Source organism: Erpetoichthys calabaricus, chromosome 4 (assembly GCF_900747795.2).
Source record: "Erpetoichthys calabaricus chromosome 4, fErpCal1.3, whole genome shotgun sequence".
NCBI lineage: Eukaryota > Metazoa > Chordata > Cladistia > Polypteriformes > Polypteridae > Erpetoichthys > Erpetoichthys calabaricus.
Genome location: NC_041397.2, coordinates 53,163,170 through 53,181,356, shown reverse-complemented (window position 1 = coordinate 53,181,356; position 18,187 = coordinate 53,163,170). Strand labels below are relative to the sequence as shown.

The following is an 18,187-nucleotide window of genomic DNA, read 5'->3' as shown; positions in this document are numbered from 1 at the left end:
GCGTGTACAGGTATTTGGATTATTTACACCAGCTATGGCATGAGTTGCTCCATTTGGTAATATCAAAATAAAATATACTTAGTGTTTCATTGTTTCAAAGGGCAAGGTACATCTGTTTATTAATACAACATGTGCTGTATTAACAGAGGCGTTTAATCAATGAAACATGTAATTAGTAAGGTAATGAAAACCGCATACTTCATTGTTAAAATACAAATCTGCAGACATTGAATTTAAGTGATTTGTTTGGCTTTTGAAGGCAAACTACCATTCATTAGTACAACCCGTAAGTGAAAACACATGTCATAAACATGAATGGTAAATTGAAGAATGTAATGCTGCCTCCCAGTTATAAATGCATTGCGTTACAGGTGACAACAGCCCAGGTAATTTTCTAATTCTGGATTTGTACACAGGCATAAGCAATACCAAAGTCTAAACAGTCACCCAAGAAAAACAGCAAAACACAGGCTGTTTAACAGGAGTTCTGAAATAAAGGCCTGAGGTATTTAAAGTTGGGACAAATGTTAAAAAAAAAAAAAAAAAAAAAAAAAGTGACCATGAGTTTATGACAGTTGGATGAGTCTAATTAATTCATATTACATTAAATATTACTCTACAGTCATTTTCTAAGAAGCTAGTGATACAAATATATAATTTTACAATAGTCACAAACTTTTTTTTAAACTCTAGTTTGTCAGTGAACAACTCTGTTGTTACAAAAACAGCTTTAAAGACTTTAGTTAAATGGAAATATCCTGAAATATCTTGAAATGAATGATACCATTCTTTATGAACTCTAGGCTGAAATCCCCACAGGATTATAAACCCTCCTGCCTTGTACTTTATTTTGACATGTATGAATGCAGATACTTCTGTACTTAAACGATAGTTGGGTAACTACTTAACAGATAAACTAGTATTTTAAAGTCGTTGTAACTGTTAGAATTTCTATATTTGATACCATATTATACAAAAAGGCACAATTTTGTTCACTTTAACACTGGAGGTACTTTAATAAAAAGGCATTGAATGAGATTTCTGTTTTTGCTGTGGTATTGAAAGGTATCAATTATTGTAAAATTTCATTGGTATTGATATTTAATACAACAATTCTGGTATCATGACATCACTGTTCACACTGCACATTGTTGAACTGCAGAAAATTCACCACTGTTTGTTATAAGCCACGAGCTCAGTAGTTAGTACTGTTAGAGTTTACAAGCCATATAACAAGAGGTCTCTAAAACTGATGGAATTTTTGCCAAAATGTTCAATTCAAATTAACCACTCAAATCACAGCTTAAATTTATACAGTAATCCCTCCTTGATCACGGGGATTGCGTTCCAGAACCCCCCGCGAAAGGTGAAAATCTGCGAAGTAGAAACCATATGTTTATATAGTTATTTTTATATTGTCATGCTTGGGTCACAGATTTGCACAGAAACACAGGAGGTTGTAGAGAGACAGGAACTTTATTCAAACACTGCAAAATAACATTTGTCTCTTTTTCAAAAGTTTAAATTGTGCTCCATGACAAGACAGAGATGACAGTTCTGTCTCACAATTAAAAGAATGAAAACATATCTTCCTCTTCAAAGGAGTGCGTGTCAGGAGCAGAGAATGTCAGAGAGAGAGAGAAAAAAGCAAACAAAAATCAATAGGGCTGTTTGGCTTTTAAGTATGCAAAGCACCGCCGGACAAAGCAGCTGCAAGGATGTACAATGTAAAGGTAGTCTTTCAGCATTTTTTTTAGAGGAGCGTCCGTATCCTCTAGGCCAGTGTGCGAACAGCTCCTCTGCTCACACCCCCTCCGTCAGGAGCAGAGAATGTCAGAGAGAGAGAGAGACCGACCAAGAAAAACAAACAATCAAAAATCAATCCGTGCCCTTTCGAGCTTTTAAGTATGCGAAGCACCGTGAGGGAAGCATGTCGCTTGACAAAGCAGCTGCACAGAAGGGAGCAAAGTGAAGGTAATCTTTCAGCATTTTTAGACGAGCGTCCGTATCCTCTAGGGGTGCGAACAGCCCCCCTGCTCACACCCCCTCAGTCAGAAGCAGAGAATGTCAGAGCAAGAGTGAGTGAGAGTGAGAAAAGTAAACAATCAAAAATCAATACGTGCTGTTTGATCTTTTAAGTATGCGAAGCACAGTGCGGGAAGCATATCGCTTGACAAAGCAGCCACATGTAAGCCCAGCAAGGATGGCAGCAATGTGAAGGTAATCTTTCAGCGTTTTTTGAGGAGCGGCTGTATCCTCTAGGGGTGCGAACAGCCCCCGTGCTCACAATATATTTGAGGAGTTTTATTTAACATGTAATACGTGCTCTGGTTGTGTAGCTTCTCAGCCATCTGCCAATAGCGTCCCTTGTATGAAATCAACTGGGCAAACCAACTGAGGAAGCATGTACCAGAAATTAAAAGACCCACTGTCCGCAGAAATCCGTGAACCAGCAAAAAATCCGCGATATATATTTAAATATGCTTACATATAAAATCCGCAATAGAGTGAAGCCACGAAAGTCGAAGCACGATATAGCAAGGGATTACTGTATTTTAATTTTCTAAAAGACTGAACTACTGTGCATCCGGAAAGTATTCACAGCGCATCACTTTTTCCACATTTTGTTATGTTACAGCCTTATTCCAAAATGGATTAAATTCATTTTTTTCCTCAGAATTCTACACACAACACCCCATAAGGACAACATGAAAAAAGTTTACTTGAGGTTTTTGCAAATTTATTAAAAAAAAAAAAAAAAAAGAAAGCACATGTACATAAGTATTCACAGCCTTTGCCATGAAGCTCAAAATTGAGCTCAGGTGCATCCCGTTTCCCCTGATCATCCTTGAGTTGTTTCTGCAGCTTAATTGGAGTCCACCTGTGGTAAATTCAGTTGATTGGACATGATTTGGAAAGGCACACACCTGTTTATATTAGGTCCCACAGTTGACAGTTCATGTCAGAGCACAAAACAAGCATGAAGTCAAAGGAATTGTCTGTAGACCTCTGAGACAGGATTGTCTCGAGGCACAAATCTGGGGAAGGTTACAGAAACATTTCTGCTGCTTTGAAGGTCCCAATAAGCACAGTGGCCTCCATCATCCGTTAAGTGGAAGAAGTTCAAAACCACCAGGACTCTTTCTAGAGCTGGCCGGCCATCTAAACTGAGCTATCGGGGGAGAAGGGCCTTAGTCAGGGAGGTGAACAAGAACCCAATGGTCACTCTGTCAGAGCTCCAGAGGTCCTCTGTGGAGAGAGGAGAATCTTCCAGAAGGACAACCATCTCTGCGGCAATCCATCAATCAGGCCTGTATGGTAGAGTGGCCAGACGGAAGCCTCTCCTTTTAAAAAAGGGCACATGGCAGCCGCCTGGAGTTTGCCAAAAGGCACCTGAAGGACTCTCAGACCATAAGAAAGAAAATTCTCTGGTCTGATAAGACAAAGATTGAACTCTTTGGTGTGAATGCCAGGTGTCAGGTTTGGAGAAAACCAGGCACCATCCCTACAGTGAAGCATGGTGGTGGCAGCATCATGCTGTGGGGATGTTTTTCAGCGGCAGGGACTGGGAGACTAGTCAGGATAAAGGGAAAGATGACTGCAGCAATGTACAGAGACATCCTGGATGAAAACCTACTCCAGAGCGCTCTTGACCTCAGACTGGGGTGACGGTTCATCTTTCAGCAGGACAACGACCCTAAGCACACAGCCAAGATATCAAAGGAGTGGCTTCAGGACAACTCTGTGAATGTCCTTGAGTGGCCCAGCCAGAGCCCAGACTTGAATCCGATTGAACATCTCTGGAGAGATCTTAAAACGGCTGTGCACCGACGCTTCCCATCCAACCTGATGCAGCTTGAGAGGTGCTGTAAAGAGGAATGGGCGAAACTGGCAAAGGATAGGTGTGCCAAGCTAGTGGCATCATATTCAAAAAGACTTGAGGCTGTAATAGCTGCCAAAGGTGCATCGACAAAGTATTGAGCAAAGGCTGTGAATACTTATGTACATGTGATTTCTCAGTTTTTTTTGTTTTTTTTTTAATAAATTTGCAAAAACATCAAGTAAACTTTTTTCATGTTATCATTATGGGGTGTTGTGTGTAGAATTCTGAGGAAAAAAATGAATTTAATCCATTTTGGAATAAGGCTGTAACATAACAAAATGTGGAAAAAGTGATGCGCTGTGAATACTTTCCGGATGCACTGTATAAGCAAAATCTAAGCAAAGAACCCCGTTGGCAGTAATGTTGCTTTAATTAATGATATCAATTTCTGGAATGCCACCTTGAATGCATTCTATATGCTATATAAAGAACACAGAATAATTATTTACTCAGTTATATCTGAGTATTTAATTTAAAAATAGCAAATAAATTAAACAACCAAAACACATACTGCGTGGTTGGTATGTTATTTTATTGGAGTTGTTAATAAGAGAATTACATCTCTTAGTCTGTTTGTGGATAAGATAAAGAAGTAACATCCTTTTCTCCATAATTAGACAATGTACAAAACTGCGGTAAATAGAAAAAAGGCACAAAAACATACAGCTAATACAGAAAACCATTACAATAAATCCATGAAATACACTACATAGGCCACAAACAAATGCAGTCCTAGGTACAACAGGACTCTGCTTCTGATGTAACACTTAAACTTAACAAATCGCAAAGCAATTTAAATTGCTGCACAGTGTAACTTTAATTATCCCTTGTAATGAAAAGTTCAATGGCAATAGAACATCAACACACATTGTTCAAATTGTTAAAATTTACTGTGCTCTATTTAGCACAGACAAAAGACAATAGGTTGCACACAAGGATGACATACGAGTGGCAGCAGTACTCCCATTCTTGAAATACCAGTTGCTCCCTAGGATTCTGCTCAGTTCAGTTAAATCTTATAAAGCACACTAACACTTTCAATGTATTATAGTTCAGTTAAAACAGAAGATGAAACGCACAAACATCAGGAAAAAAAGGATATCATGCAATATATACATAGAAAAACAAATTAAATAAAAATAATGTGTGAATAGTATACAAAAATAAATAATGCACACTTACATAAGTGCTTTAGAATTTAACATATACAGTACATCAAATACAGAGAATACAAATACATACTAGCATTTAACTATAAAGACAAGGAAAAATTTGGCATTTAAAGGAACATAGCAGTAATAAAGAAGTATATAAGATCATTGTTCTTCAATTAAGTCAACAATGACTTGTCCTTACAATGATGCATTTCCAAGCACATACTTCAGATGAGGTTAAATCCAGGTCAGCCATAACTGAGGAAAAAACAGGGACTGAAACAAACAACTGTAGTCACTTGCAAATATCGGTAGGGTAGACAAGCTTGGTGGACATAAACTGTTCATAAGGAACTGATAAAGATCATCTAAAACACTAAAACAATTTCCTGTGATGGAACAGGACAGTGAAGATTTAGAGATGTAGCTGGAGATGATCTCAACACCTGTAGACTGCAGCAGTGCTACAGACTGCTTGAGTTCAAACTTCCACAGGGCTGCCTGCCAGTTGTAGATCATGCTAGAGGGAGCTTTTAGGAAGTAACCTTTTTCCTTTGGCCAGGTTGAACAACAAATCCTTTCAGCACATGTCTTGGTGGCCCCAGAAATACTCCATGGGCAGAGTTTAAAAAGACCCTGAGACTCTCAATAAAGGAAAATACTTAAATCTCAGTACTGAAGAAATTGAGTCTCAATCATGGAGTCAGGAGTGTAGAACAAAGACCAGAGGAAGGAAGGAGGGAGACAAGGAGGACTGAGTTACTGGTTTCTATAAAGTACCAAGTCAACACGACCGAGGAGTATAGTGTTTCTTTTCATGTTTGATTTATACCCTATTCCCAAATGCTAAGTGACCCACATTTAAGAATCAAGAACTTTCTAATAAATACTCATTTTGATCACTTTCTAGTATCCTCTAGCTGTGTATAATTATAGTCTGGGTTGTTGCAGGTGCAGCCTCCTAAGTACATCTCTCTATTATTTAAAAAAAAAATCCTGGGACTAGACAAGAGTTTTTAGCCTGGGATAAGAAGTGACTTTTTCAGAGATATACTTTCATGTCCTGCGAGACGAGACTTTGTGCCAAGAGATTTAATCACGCCGGGGCTGGAAATAAAAAACAAAGAGAAGATGAAAAAGTAGAATGCCGTAAAGACGTTCAAAAAAGTTAGCCTGATACACATGCAGAGCAGGTTAGAGATAATGAAAGTACTAAAATTCGAAAGTCTCAAAAAAATTATAGTAAATATCGCATTAGCGCAAACAAACGGAAATTACTCGGTGAAATAACGGAACAGCGAAAAAAGATTGAATATATTGTTCAGATTTAAACTTTAAGTCTGAGACTTGTAGATCGTCTAATTCGTGTTGCCATCAGGGAAAAGTAGTGTTTCTCCCCATGAAGAGGCGTATCCATGAGAATTAAAAGATTTGCTGTTTGGTGAAAGTGAAATCCACATACGCGAGCAGCAGAGACGCGAAGTGGCTGGCGAGTAGCACAGGCCGGGGGGTTGGCAAGTGAAGCGAGCAGGGGGCAAAGCCCCCTAGTATTAAATAAATAACTAACTATTAAAGCCAATTAACACACATTGATTACACACTTCAAGAACAAATAAAAAAAAAAAGAAAGAAAAAAAAACAGAAATGCCAATACCTTTTTTGGGATTGCGAAGATTAAAGTCTCCTGTGATGATCAAGGGGCTCCCATTGGAAAGTTCCTGCTTTGGCTTCTCTGCTAGCTTGTGTCCTTGGACCTCTTTCTTAACATCCTTTTTAATTTCCTGTCACACATACAAAAACAAATATTGAAAATATGAACAGAAATGTCAAAAGAATAGTTGTTTACAGCTACAAAATGTATTAAAGAATAAATTTTTGCAGTTATTAAGAAAACAATATTTTAATCTAAAATAATACTATAAAACAGTGTTTTTTATATAATAATGGTGGTTTTTATTAGAAATAATTAAAAAAAAGTCTTAAATAAAGAATAACCATCTGTTTGAATCTTTTCAGTAGTTCTTCTGACTATAGCAAAGTACTTAAAGGTCCTTATTCTGATTATCCTTTATTCTTATTCTTGTTAGACTTTGTGGTTGATTTTAACTCTAATGATAACCTTGCCATGTTAAAACCTATTACATGTCATGTTGTATTGACTAGCAGCTACAACTTTGAACCTGTATGCAATTCCTCTAATTCTGCTCTCTGCTTGTTTATGAGTAAGCCAAATTCCAGTTGGGAAAATAAAGATGCTATTTCACAGCCAGTGGTTCCACAATAAATAACATACATCACTCTATATAGGTAAACACATTTAAATCAGAGTAATCAATAACTATATAGGCAAAGCAGAACGATACATTAAGCATAGGAGGCAGGAAAGGCTGAGGAAAAGAATACTAAAAAGCTAAAAAGAGTGCACATTCATGTTTGAGCATATGTTCATAATTAAAAATAACTAGCTATATATATCTGCAAGTTCAGCACAAGTAACCTACAGAATATTTAATACATAACCCAATGTACACTTTAAACTGCCCATTTATGTCTTTCAGCTAATTTATCAAGATTAAAACAATACATCAAACTGAAGAAATTTTTAAAATGCACAAGAATAAACAGGAGTTAAAAAATGAAAAACGGAAGTTTTCTTTCAGTGCCCAAGATTGGAAACAAGATCTTCATCAACAGGTGTCCAACTCCTGGCTGCAAGCTTTCATAACACGTTTTTTTGAAATGACAAACAGTTCTTTATCTTGAAGTGATATGTTTTTGAGATTTATTTGGTTTTGAGGCCTCTTTATTCTGTCACATCTAATGTTCCCTTTTCTGAGTAAATGATGAAAATGTTTTGCAGACAGGTGAAGATCACTATTTCTAGAAGCTTCACTTTTTTAGTTATATATTATTAAAACAAATACTTTCTAATAAGCACACATAGTTGAAAATAGGACTAGGATTATCTGTGTTTGATCATGGAGGAATGGACCAAAGCATGAACAAGCTCTTAGGTGCCCAAGCTCTGTTTTCTGTTTTTAATTGACTACTTAAAGAGATTGTACTCATAATTGCATTCAGATTTTGCTGTGGCAATTAAACACTGACAAATGATGAATAATGAGGGGTCATACACTAAATAAGAGTACTTTAAAAGGAATAAGATCTAAATTTACACTTGTATAATTCAAGCAACCTGGTGAACAATGAAGGACCAAGAAAAAAGTTGATTGGCTTATATTCTTCTTTAATGATAAAGGGTGGTCCCAAAAAAAATCAAGTTCTTCACAAGACATATTCTTTATCATATTTATAATAACCTCACAAAAAGAGCAGACAACTGTTCAACACTTGTAGGCCTACAACATTAGCACAGTCTTTGATGAAGTTTCTGCAATGGTTCGCGATGAGTCAATGAGTGCAGTTTCTGTTCCTAATCATTTGTCAGTACAGTACTTGTACTTTTCGATGAAGCTTGATGCTCTTTCAGCTAGATCGTTCACTACTGTCATGCATGCTAACAGCACACAAAATTCATTGAAGACTGGATTAGCCATCTACTGTTCTGGGGGTTTCTTGCAACCTTTTTCTGCCTTTCTCCTTCAGCAGATCAAAGAAGGATGTTATTCTTTCTGTTACGGATCCTCCAGCTTCAGCTTTTCAGATTCATTTGTCAGCTTAAGATGTTGAGGAATATCTGGTTAAATTGTTCTCTGCAGGCTTTGCGCAAGTTTTTCCTTAATATTAGAATGTTCTGCAAACTTCCACTTACAACTAGAATGTTCTAAGAACTTCACCATTTCTTCATTGTCTGTTTAATTTTCTTTGTTGTTCACTAATCACAGCCAGTTAGTATGCCAAACAAGAGTACATACTTAGTAATGTACAAATAAAATGGTCAGAATGGAGCAACCTCTAAATGTTTCATAATCAGGATGAAATTTCAAAGGTAAGCTATACATCCCTAATGGACAAAAATAAGCCTTGTGGAAAAATGATTCTACACACATCATCCCTTTGCATTGGTTTGTGGTCCACCCTAAGCCTACTGCTCAGTATTTACAAGACTGTACATGATTTATACAAGTTTTCAATGGTATTAGCAATATTACAAACATCAGCACTGCTTCAGATACAGCAAGTGGATCATAATAGAATATAACTTCACATTTGTTATATTTACAGAATAATAAAGACTCCATTAATATGCCATGGAATGGTCTATTACTTTTTTGTAATATCTACTTATGTATGATTGTAATATTCTACTTATACGAAAACTGTAACATCAGCATACTTCTTGCCATATCAGCTAATTTTGACTGTTTTCTTTTCACTTTTTAACATGGTATATACTCAATTTTTTAAATATCAATATACTGTACAATATATTACTAAGAAAGATAATTAAAACATGATTTAAGGATAGGAAATGGCACTAATAATTTCTGAAATGACAAGCATCATCTTTTTTGTCTATTACTGTGTGCCTTTGTTAAATTATATTCATAGCAAATGCTTCTACGGCTTCAGAATAATTTATGCAAAACATTATTAGCAATACTTTTTCATTCTGAAATGTACAGATTCCAGATGCTGCCATTTCTGACAACCCAATTAGTTTACCTTTCTGGCTTCTGCGGACAAAAAATTTATTTATATTATATATATATATATATATATATATATATATATATATATACACACACAGTAATCCCTCGCTATATTGCGCTTCGCCTTTCGCGGCTTCACTCTATCGCGGATTTTATATGTAAGCATATTTAAATATATATTGAGGATTTTTTGCTGGTTCGCGGATTTCTGCGGACAATGGGTCTTTTAATTTCTGGTACATGCTTCCTCAGTTGGTTTGCCCAGTTGATTTCATACAAGGGACGCTATTGGCAGATGGCTGAGAAGCTACCCAACGTACTTTTCTCTCTCTCTCTTTTGCGCTGACTTTCTCTGATCCTGACGTAGGGGGATTGAGCAGGGGGGCTGTTCGCACACCTAGACGATACGGACGCTCGTCTAAAAATGCTGAAAGATTATCTTCACGTTGCTACCTTCTGTGCAGCTGCTTCATGAAGCGACATGCTGCACGGTGCTTCGCATACTTAAAAGCTCGAAGGGCACGTATTGATTTTTGTTTGTTTTTCTCTGTCTCTCTCTCTCTCTGCTCCTGACGAAGGGGGTGTGAGCTGCCGCCTTCAACAGCTTTGTACCGGCGGTGCTTCGCATACTTAAAAGACAAACAGCCCTATTGATTTGTTTGCTTTCCTCTCTCTTTCTGACAGTCTGTGCTCCTGACGCGCACTCCTTTGAAGAGGAAGATATGTTTGCATTCTTTTAATTGTGAGACAGAACTGTCATCTCTGTCTTGTCATGGAGCACAGTTTAAACTTTTGAAAAAGAGACAAATGTTTGTTTGCAGTGTTTGAATAACGTTCCTGTCTCTCTACAACCTCCTGTGTTTCTGCGCAAATCTGTGACCCAAGCATGACAATATAAAAATAACCATATAAACATATGGTTTCTACTTCACGGATTTTCTTATTTTGCGGGTGGCTCTGGAATACAACCCCCGCGATGGAGGAGGGATTACTGTATTATATTTATTTATATTTTATATATATATAAGACCAGTTAAGAGGAACAGAAAGAAAACATACGATGAAAGGTTAATCTCAAGTGTACAAAATCTCCTGTAAATTCACCTTTATAATTTACTTTTTTTTCTGAAACTGTCGTCTTAATTGTGCTTTGGGGATGGTGGCATCATGAAAATTGACTTTATCTTAGGTGAAATAAGGAAATCTCAATATAACCAAATATGTAGATTACACTTTGGGGTATTTAGGCAGGAAGACCAGTCTTTTTCTAATTGGGCAGTACAGTACTGAATGTAGTCTAATGAACCACAAGAGTCATAGAAACAGCGTTTTCTGTTTATTATTAATTTTAATTGTTGCATGATGTAGCCCTTGAATTTAGGTATTTCTTTATTCTTATGATCAGGACCGAAATCAGACATTATGTACTGCCTTCTTCTCTCATTTTAGCCTGATATTTTTACATTGCCAAAATGTAGTAAAGCTCTTCCAGATGTACTGTACAATGTAGTGCATGAAAGGTTGCATGGTAAGGACCCCAAGCCCTGGTTTTAACAGCAAATGTAGTTTGGTGAAGCTAGTAAAATCCTAATGCTCTTTTTGCTTGTTCTTTTATTCGTGTACATGCTGGAGAAAAGACATGCCCTATTCATAGCAATGGCATATTATGTTTGTGATGCTGTATCTTCACATGTTGTTTCAGGTGCATTGCCTTTGGAACTAACAAACCCACCCACTGCCAAAATAGTGGATACAGCATTAAATAAAGAAGGGAAAATGGTGGACAGGGTAAGATATTTGTTTGTTTGGAACAACACTGAGATCAATAAAGGTATGTTAACCAGCATTAAAAAAAACATAGCTAAATCATAACAACAAAAATGAAAAAGTACTAAGAATGCACAAATGGGAAGAAGATACTTGTGAGATATATGTAAGTTGGAATGATTTGGTGAAATTTACAGAAAAGGTGTTATCAGTAATAACAGCAAGTTTTTTTTATTTGGTGAATTAGATGGTATGGAAGCAAATAATACATAAAGAGCTAAAAAAAACAAAAAAAAAAAACAAAAAGACATTGTGTGGCTGAGTGTAAGGGAGGTGTTACCAACAAGAGCTGGCAGCAACATGGTATAACGGTAATTTGGAGAAAGAAAAAATAGGTCCAAGAGAAGGATGTACTGAAGAAGAAAAAGTAACGTGTTTTTAGATGTGCGAAACAGCAAATTAGCTAATGGCACACAATAGAAATAAGATGGAGTAACTTGTATAAAAAGCAAGCCAGTAACTAGACATATGGTGGTGTATGACTTGGAACAGTCAAAACGAGTTACCCAATTACAAAGAAAACAATGGAGGATATTAAACATGGGGAAAGAGGCATTATGGTGGACAAGAAAAAATGGTAAAGAACAAGATGATAGTGACAAAAAAAGAAATATTACAAAAATGTGCAAAAGGAGATAAAAGAACACATGATGAGAAAGATAAGAAGATAACAAATTTGACAAACAAGAGGAGACCATTCAGTCCATCTAGCCCATTTATTTAGCTAATAGCTAAGCTGTTCCAATATCTCATCCAGATTTTTCTTAAAGGTTGTCAAGGTTTCTGGTTCAACTACAAGTCTTGGTAGTTTGTTCCAGAGTTCAACAATTCTTTGTGTAAAGAAGTGCGTCCTGGCTTCAGTTTTAAATGCACTTTACCTTAATTTCAACTTATGTCCTAAAGTTTGTGATTAACCCTTAAGCTGAAAGAATGTTGGTGGATCTACTTTATCAATGCCTTTGAGGATTTTAAATAAATAGGTTTAATTCTCCAAGGCTGTTAGAGTAGAACATGTCCTTAAGACCTGTGATGAACTTGGTTGCTGTCCTCTGCACAACTTCAAGTGTTGCTATGTCTTTTTTTATACAATGATGCCCAATAAATACTGCACACAAAACTCCAAATGTGAACTTACTACTGATTATCTAGTTTGAGCATAACACCGCTTGACTTAAATTAAGCAGTTTTATGAAATAACCTAACATTTTATTTGCTTCAGTGCATTGCTTAGTCAATTAAAATGTTGTGTCAACATACACCTCTAAATCCTTTTCAAAGGTTGCTTCCTGTATGAGAGTGTCCCCATCTTGTATTTTCTACATTGAACTGCATTTTCTAGGTGATGACCCAGTTCTGAAGGTTGTCCAGGTCATTTTGAACTCTTTTTGCTGCCTCCTCAGTGTTTGCTATCCTCCAATTTTAGTGTCATCTGTGAATCTGACAAATTTACTAACATAATCAATATTATTAATATAAATCAGAAAAAGTAATGATCCAAGGACAGACCCTTAAGGGACTCCATTGATGACATTGCTCCATGTGGAGCATTCTCCTTTTATCTGTACCCTTTGTCTCCTACTGGTAAACCAACTTGTAATCCAGTTTTGTAGGTTACCTGTCATGTCTACAGTATCTACTTTCATAATTAAATTTGGTGTGGGAATGTATCGTATGCTTCTAAAAAAACCTTGGTAAATCATGATGTATGCTTTGTTTTTGTGAATTATTCGGTTGCTTCTTCAAAAAAACCTAAACGACTGGTGTGGCAGGACTTTCCTCTCATTAAGCCATACTAGCTGTCATTTAAAATATTATATTTGTTTAAGTAACTTTCTGATTAATTTCTTATTATAGTTTCCATTATTTTGCATTGCACAGAAGTAAGACTGATTGGTCTGTAACATGTAGGATCCATTTTGTCTCCTTTCTTGAAGACTGGAGTCATATTTACAACTTTTCAGTCCTCAGGTACTTCTCCTTTCTGAAGTGACTGCTGAAATATGCCTAATAAGGGTTTATACATACCAACTGGATTGAAAGAAATTAAAGATGTTAAGATTCCATCAGGTCCTGGTGTTTTATTAGTCTTCAACATATTGGGGGCTCGAAGGACATCTGACTCTTCTATTTTAAAATCTATGAACTCAGAGTTTGTTTTTACTTCTCCATAAGGCATTCCAATTGTTTTATTCCTTTATACATACTTGGGTGAAATATTTGTTCAGTTCATTTTGCATTTCCTTCTCAGTTTCAAGGTTTTCTCCATCCATGTCCATAAGGTTTCTTAAATTCTTTTTTATTGTCTTTTTACTGGAGTAGTACTGAAACAATTGCCTTCTGTTCATTTTGCCTTCTCTAGCAATCTTTATTTCAGTTTTTCTTTTGACATTTTAGATGCTTTTTTTAATCACTTGCTGCAGTTTCCGGTAGACCTCTTATTTCAGAATTATCTGATTTTTTTTTTAATTTTACTTGTACAGTGATCTTTTCAGTTTTACTATTTTTAATAATATTGCTATTTATGCATTTTTGCTGATTTTTTAGTCTTTTTCTTTTATTGTTTTTTGGAATTAAAAAAAAAAAAAAAAAAAGACTCTGGCTGCGCCGTAAGATGGCTGCACTGACGACAGCTCCGAGTCATCTCAGCAAAAAGTTATTATTTATTTTCTTACTACTCACTCTTTTTGTGCGTACTACTTTATCACACTTTCAGTATGACCGGAAAACACTATTGGAATTACGTTCATCAGCCAGTTCGGATTTTACAACAGTTTTTGATATAGCGGACACTGTACTGCCTGGAGTCTTTTGCTTACTCGCGCGACGCCGAAGAAAAACAAAGAGGGGGTGACTTGTTTTTCTCGTCATACACATTTCATTGTATGTTGACCCTGTGTTAACCTATATATGACAAATAAACCTAAACCTAAACTTATTTTGAGCCTGCATCAGAAGATCTATGAAGCAACACCAACTGTCATTTTATTCTGTCATTTTACAGTCACTAAGTTTTTGCTTTCCTATTTGACATTTTGTAAATACTTTTTCATCCCCATAAATTCTGCTTTCCTCAAGTTAGAAATCTTTGTTTTGATGTACATTTGTGTGTTTTCAAAGATTATCTAAAATTTTACCAGGTTGTCATCACTGTTGCTTAAAGCATAAGTCAACTTCTGTTCTTGTGACTCTGTCTTTATTGTTTAAAAAGATGAGATCTAGACAGGTGTCACCCTGCGTTGGGCTTGTGACAAACTGGGGGGAAAAAAATATCTGTCATATGCACCATTTCAATTTCTTTTTTTGTTTTCCAGATAGGGGCTTCCCAATCAATGTTTGGAAGGTTACAATCATCCATGACCACTACGTCCTCTTTGTTGCACATCTGTTTTATTTGATTAAATAATATGGTATTATCTAGCATATCAGAATTTGGCACAGTGTAGCTAACTCCAATAACCAGATCTCTGTCTTTCTTCCTTACTAGCTTAACCCAAAGTGATTCTGATACGTTTCCTTCTTCCATCTTGAAGATGTGGGCTTACATATTAGCTTTCACATATAGAGCCACACCCCCTGCTTTCCTTCCTTGTCTGTCTCTCCTGAAACATGTTTAACCACTAATATTATATTTCTCTTTCTCACTCTCAATTAGCCATGACTCTAATTCCTACAATATCACAGTCCCAAGTCCATACTTTTGCCTCAAGTTCATTCATTTTATTTCTAATAATTCTAGCAATAAAGTGTAAAATTATGACTTCGGTTGAGTTTTCTTTAGGTCAGATTGACTATTTTTTGCATCTTCCTCAGTTTTTCCCCCCCACATAATCTAGTTTAACTGTCTACACACATCCTTGAAGATTCTCAATCCTAGAATGTTTGTCCTTTTCTCTTGTAGATGTAGTCCATCTCGATGGTAAAGGAAATGTTTAAGGTAAAATGCTTTTATTTCCAGTGGCTGTGAAAAGTAAAACCTTCTTGGTTACAGCATGCTTTCATTCATGCTACCTGAATATTAAATTCTGCACAGGTAGTCTTTATCCTGGTGCTGGAAGGATTTTGGAGAAAATTACTGATTTTGATTTGGTCTTTAGCTTGTCCCCAAGTTCCCTAAATTTGTTCTGCAGAGAATATGCACTTGTCTTTCCAATATAATTTGTTCCAATATAGAACTATAACCAAGGGATCATCTTCTGCCCTCGCCAGGAATTGGTCCAGTCTTTGGGTTATATGGGAAACTTTTGCTCCTCGCAAAAAAGCAGCATACCATGGTTGACTCATGATCTCTACCGCATATTGAACTGGCGGTATTTTGGAGGAGTGAATATCCAACAAAGAGTACTTCTGCCTCTCATTCTTTTTAATTTGACTTGAAGGCAGAATTTTTTCAGACATTTGAAGCAAGGTATACCTGTTGGTTAGTTCAGTCTTATTTTCTGATGAGATGCTGCAGTGTCTTATTTCTCTTTTGACTACATGTTCCAGTCTGTAACTGCTTGCTGCTTTCCTAAATTTGGTATCCAAAAGAAGTATCCAAAACTCCTGGTTTGCATTGATGTAGATAGGCGAGTCTCTGGAACGGTGTTTCAAAGGCAGAAACCTTTGAGGCAAGGTTTGCTATTTTCACATAGTTATCACATATGTAGTCCAAAGTGGTTGGATCTTGAATAACAGTCCACATATTATCTACCCCCATTAACAGGAAATCTGCTCTACCTGGCTGCTAGTCCATAAACAAAGAACCTTTGATATGCCCCGGAACTGACCTGCAACTGACCTCAATTAAGCAGCAGTACTTGCAAAAAAGCAAACTTAAAAACTCCACCAGTAACACCTGAAAACAAATTCAAATAATCCTACCCCAACTTACTCTGTCTTGCTACTTCCCTTCTTACAAAGAAAGGGCAATCATGGAAGGAAATGACAAATATAGACAATGTAATAGATGAGTGGGTAAACAAAGACAAACTTCCACAAGAGGGAAAAGTTGGAGGTATATATGTAAATAATGTGAGGAAAAGGTTATGGAAGCACAGTAAAGGAGTGTGGTGTTGGTCACAAGGAATCCAAGAGTAGTATGGAAAGCAGTCCATAACTATCAGGATCACAGTAGAGACCACTAATGTAATGTGTTATGCCTTAGGTAATAATAGTCTACACAAAAAAATTACTTCAGGGCTACTATATGCAGTGCCTTGCAAAGTATTAAGGCCCTTTATAAAGTTTCAAATGATGCAAATGCTAAACATCATGCTGCAATATGTATTTTTAATGGAATCTGACATGAAAACGAAGAAGGCTATAAAAACAGAAGTCAGTATCTGCCAGCAGTTATCTGCTCTAAACTGCCCTGACTAGAATATGACTAACTTACATTTGGCCTCTACTGGTGTGTAACTCAAGTAATCCTCACATTTCCAGAATAAAACCTCTAGAGCACTTAGAAGTCATTGGACACACAGTAAAATGGAAGGCATGGTTTGGCAATAGAGGATAAAGACCATAAAACTAAACAGATTAAAATTTGTACTAAACTGTCTAAATCTTCCTCTGAACAAAAATTCAAAAATTGCTACATCATATGACTCAAACTGCCAAAAAAAAAAGACATCCATCCATCCATCAAAATTAAAATTCAAGCAAGGAGAAGATTTGTGAGGGAAGCCACTGAGACACAAATAATCACCTTGAAACACCAGCACAGTCTGGAAGCTAAGCCTACAGTAAATATGCATTGGTCAGCTATTTCAAGAGCTCTGCATAACATTGGCTTCTATGGTAGGGTAACAAGAATTAAACTATTACAGTAATCCCTCCTCCATCGCGGGGGTTGCGTTCCAGAGCCACCCGCGAAATAAGAAAATCCGCGAAGTAGAAACCATATGTTTATATGGTTATTTTTATATTGTCATGCTTGGGTCACAGATTTGCGCAGAAACACAGGAGGTTGTAGAGAGACAGGAATGTTATTCAAACACTGCAAACAAACATTTGTCTCTTTTTCAAAAGTTTAAACTGTGCTCCATGACAAGACAGAGATGACAGTTCTGTCTCACAATTAAAAGAATGCAAACATATCTTCCTCTTCAAAGGAACAGAGAGGAAAGCAAACAAATCAATAGGGCTGTTTAGCTTAAGTATGCGAAGCACCGCCGGTACAAAGCTGTTGAAGGCGGCAGCTCACACCCCCTCCGTCAGGAGCAGAGAGAGAGAGAGAGAGAAACAAAGTCAAAAATCAATACGTGCCCTTTGAGCTTTTAAGTATGCGAAGCACCGTGCAGCATGTCGCTTCATGAAGCAGCTGCACAGAAGGTAGCAACGTGAAGATAATCTTTCAGCATTTTTAGACGAGCGTCCGTATCGTCTAGGTGTGCGAACAGCCCCCCTGCTCAATCCCCCTACGTCAGGATCACAGATAGTCAGCGCAAGAGAGAAAGAGAAAAAAAAGTAAGTTGGGTAGCTTCTCAGCCATCTGCCAATAGCGTCCCTTGTATGAAATCAACTGGGCAAACCAACTGAGGAAGCATGTACCAGAAATTAAAAGACCCATTGTCCTCAGAAATCCGCGAACAAGCAAAAAATCTGCGATATATATTTAAATATGCTTACATATAAAATCCGCGATAGAGTGAAGCCGCGAAAGGCGAAGCGCGATATAGCGAGGGATCACTGTACTCAAAAAGATTTACTATATTGCAGCAAACATACAA

The 18,187-nt window shown here is 36.7% G+C and overlaps 1 protein-coding gene across 2 annotated transcripts in view; it reads right to left on the bottom strand.

Annotated features, from left to right (window-relative positions):
- The window catches only part of sh3kbp1 (SH3-domain kinase binding protein 1), a 370,773-nt gene that overhangs the window by 225,184 nt on the left and 127,402 nt on the right, over window positions 1-18,187 (bottom strand). For both annotated transcript variants that reach the window (XM_051926913.1, XM_051926912.1), the window contains exon 3: window positions 6,692-6,818. In XM_051926913.1, coding sequence (XP_051782873.1) covers window positions 6,692-6,818 — 127 coding nt within the window. The remainder of the gene's footprint in view (window positions 1-6,691; window positions 6,819-18,187) is intronic.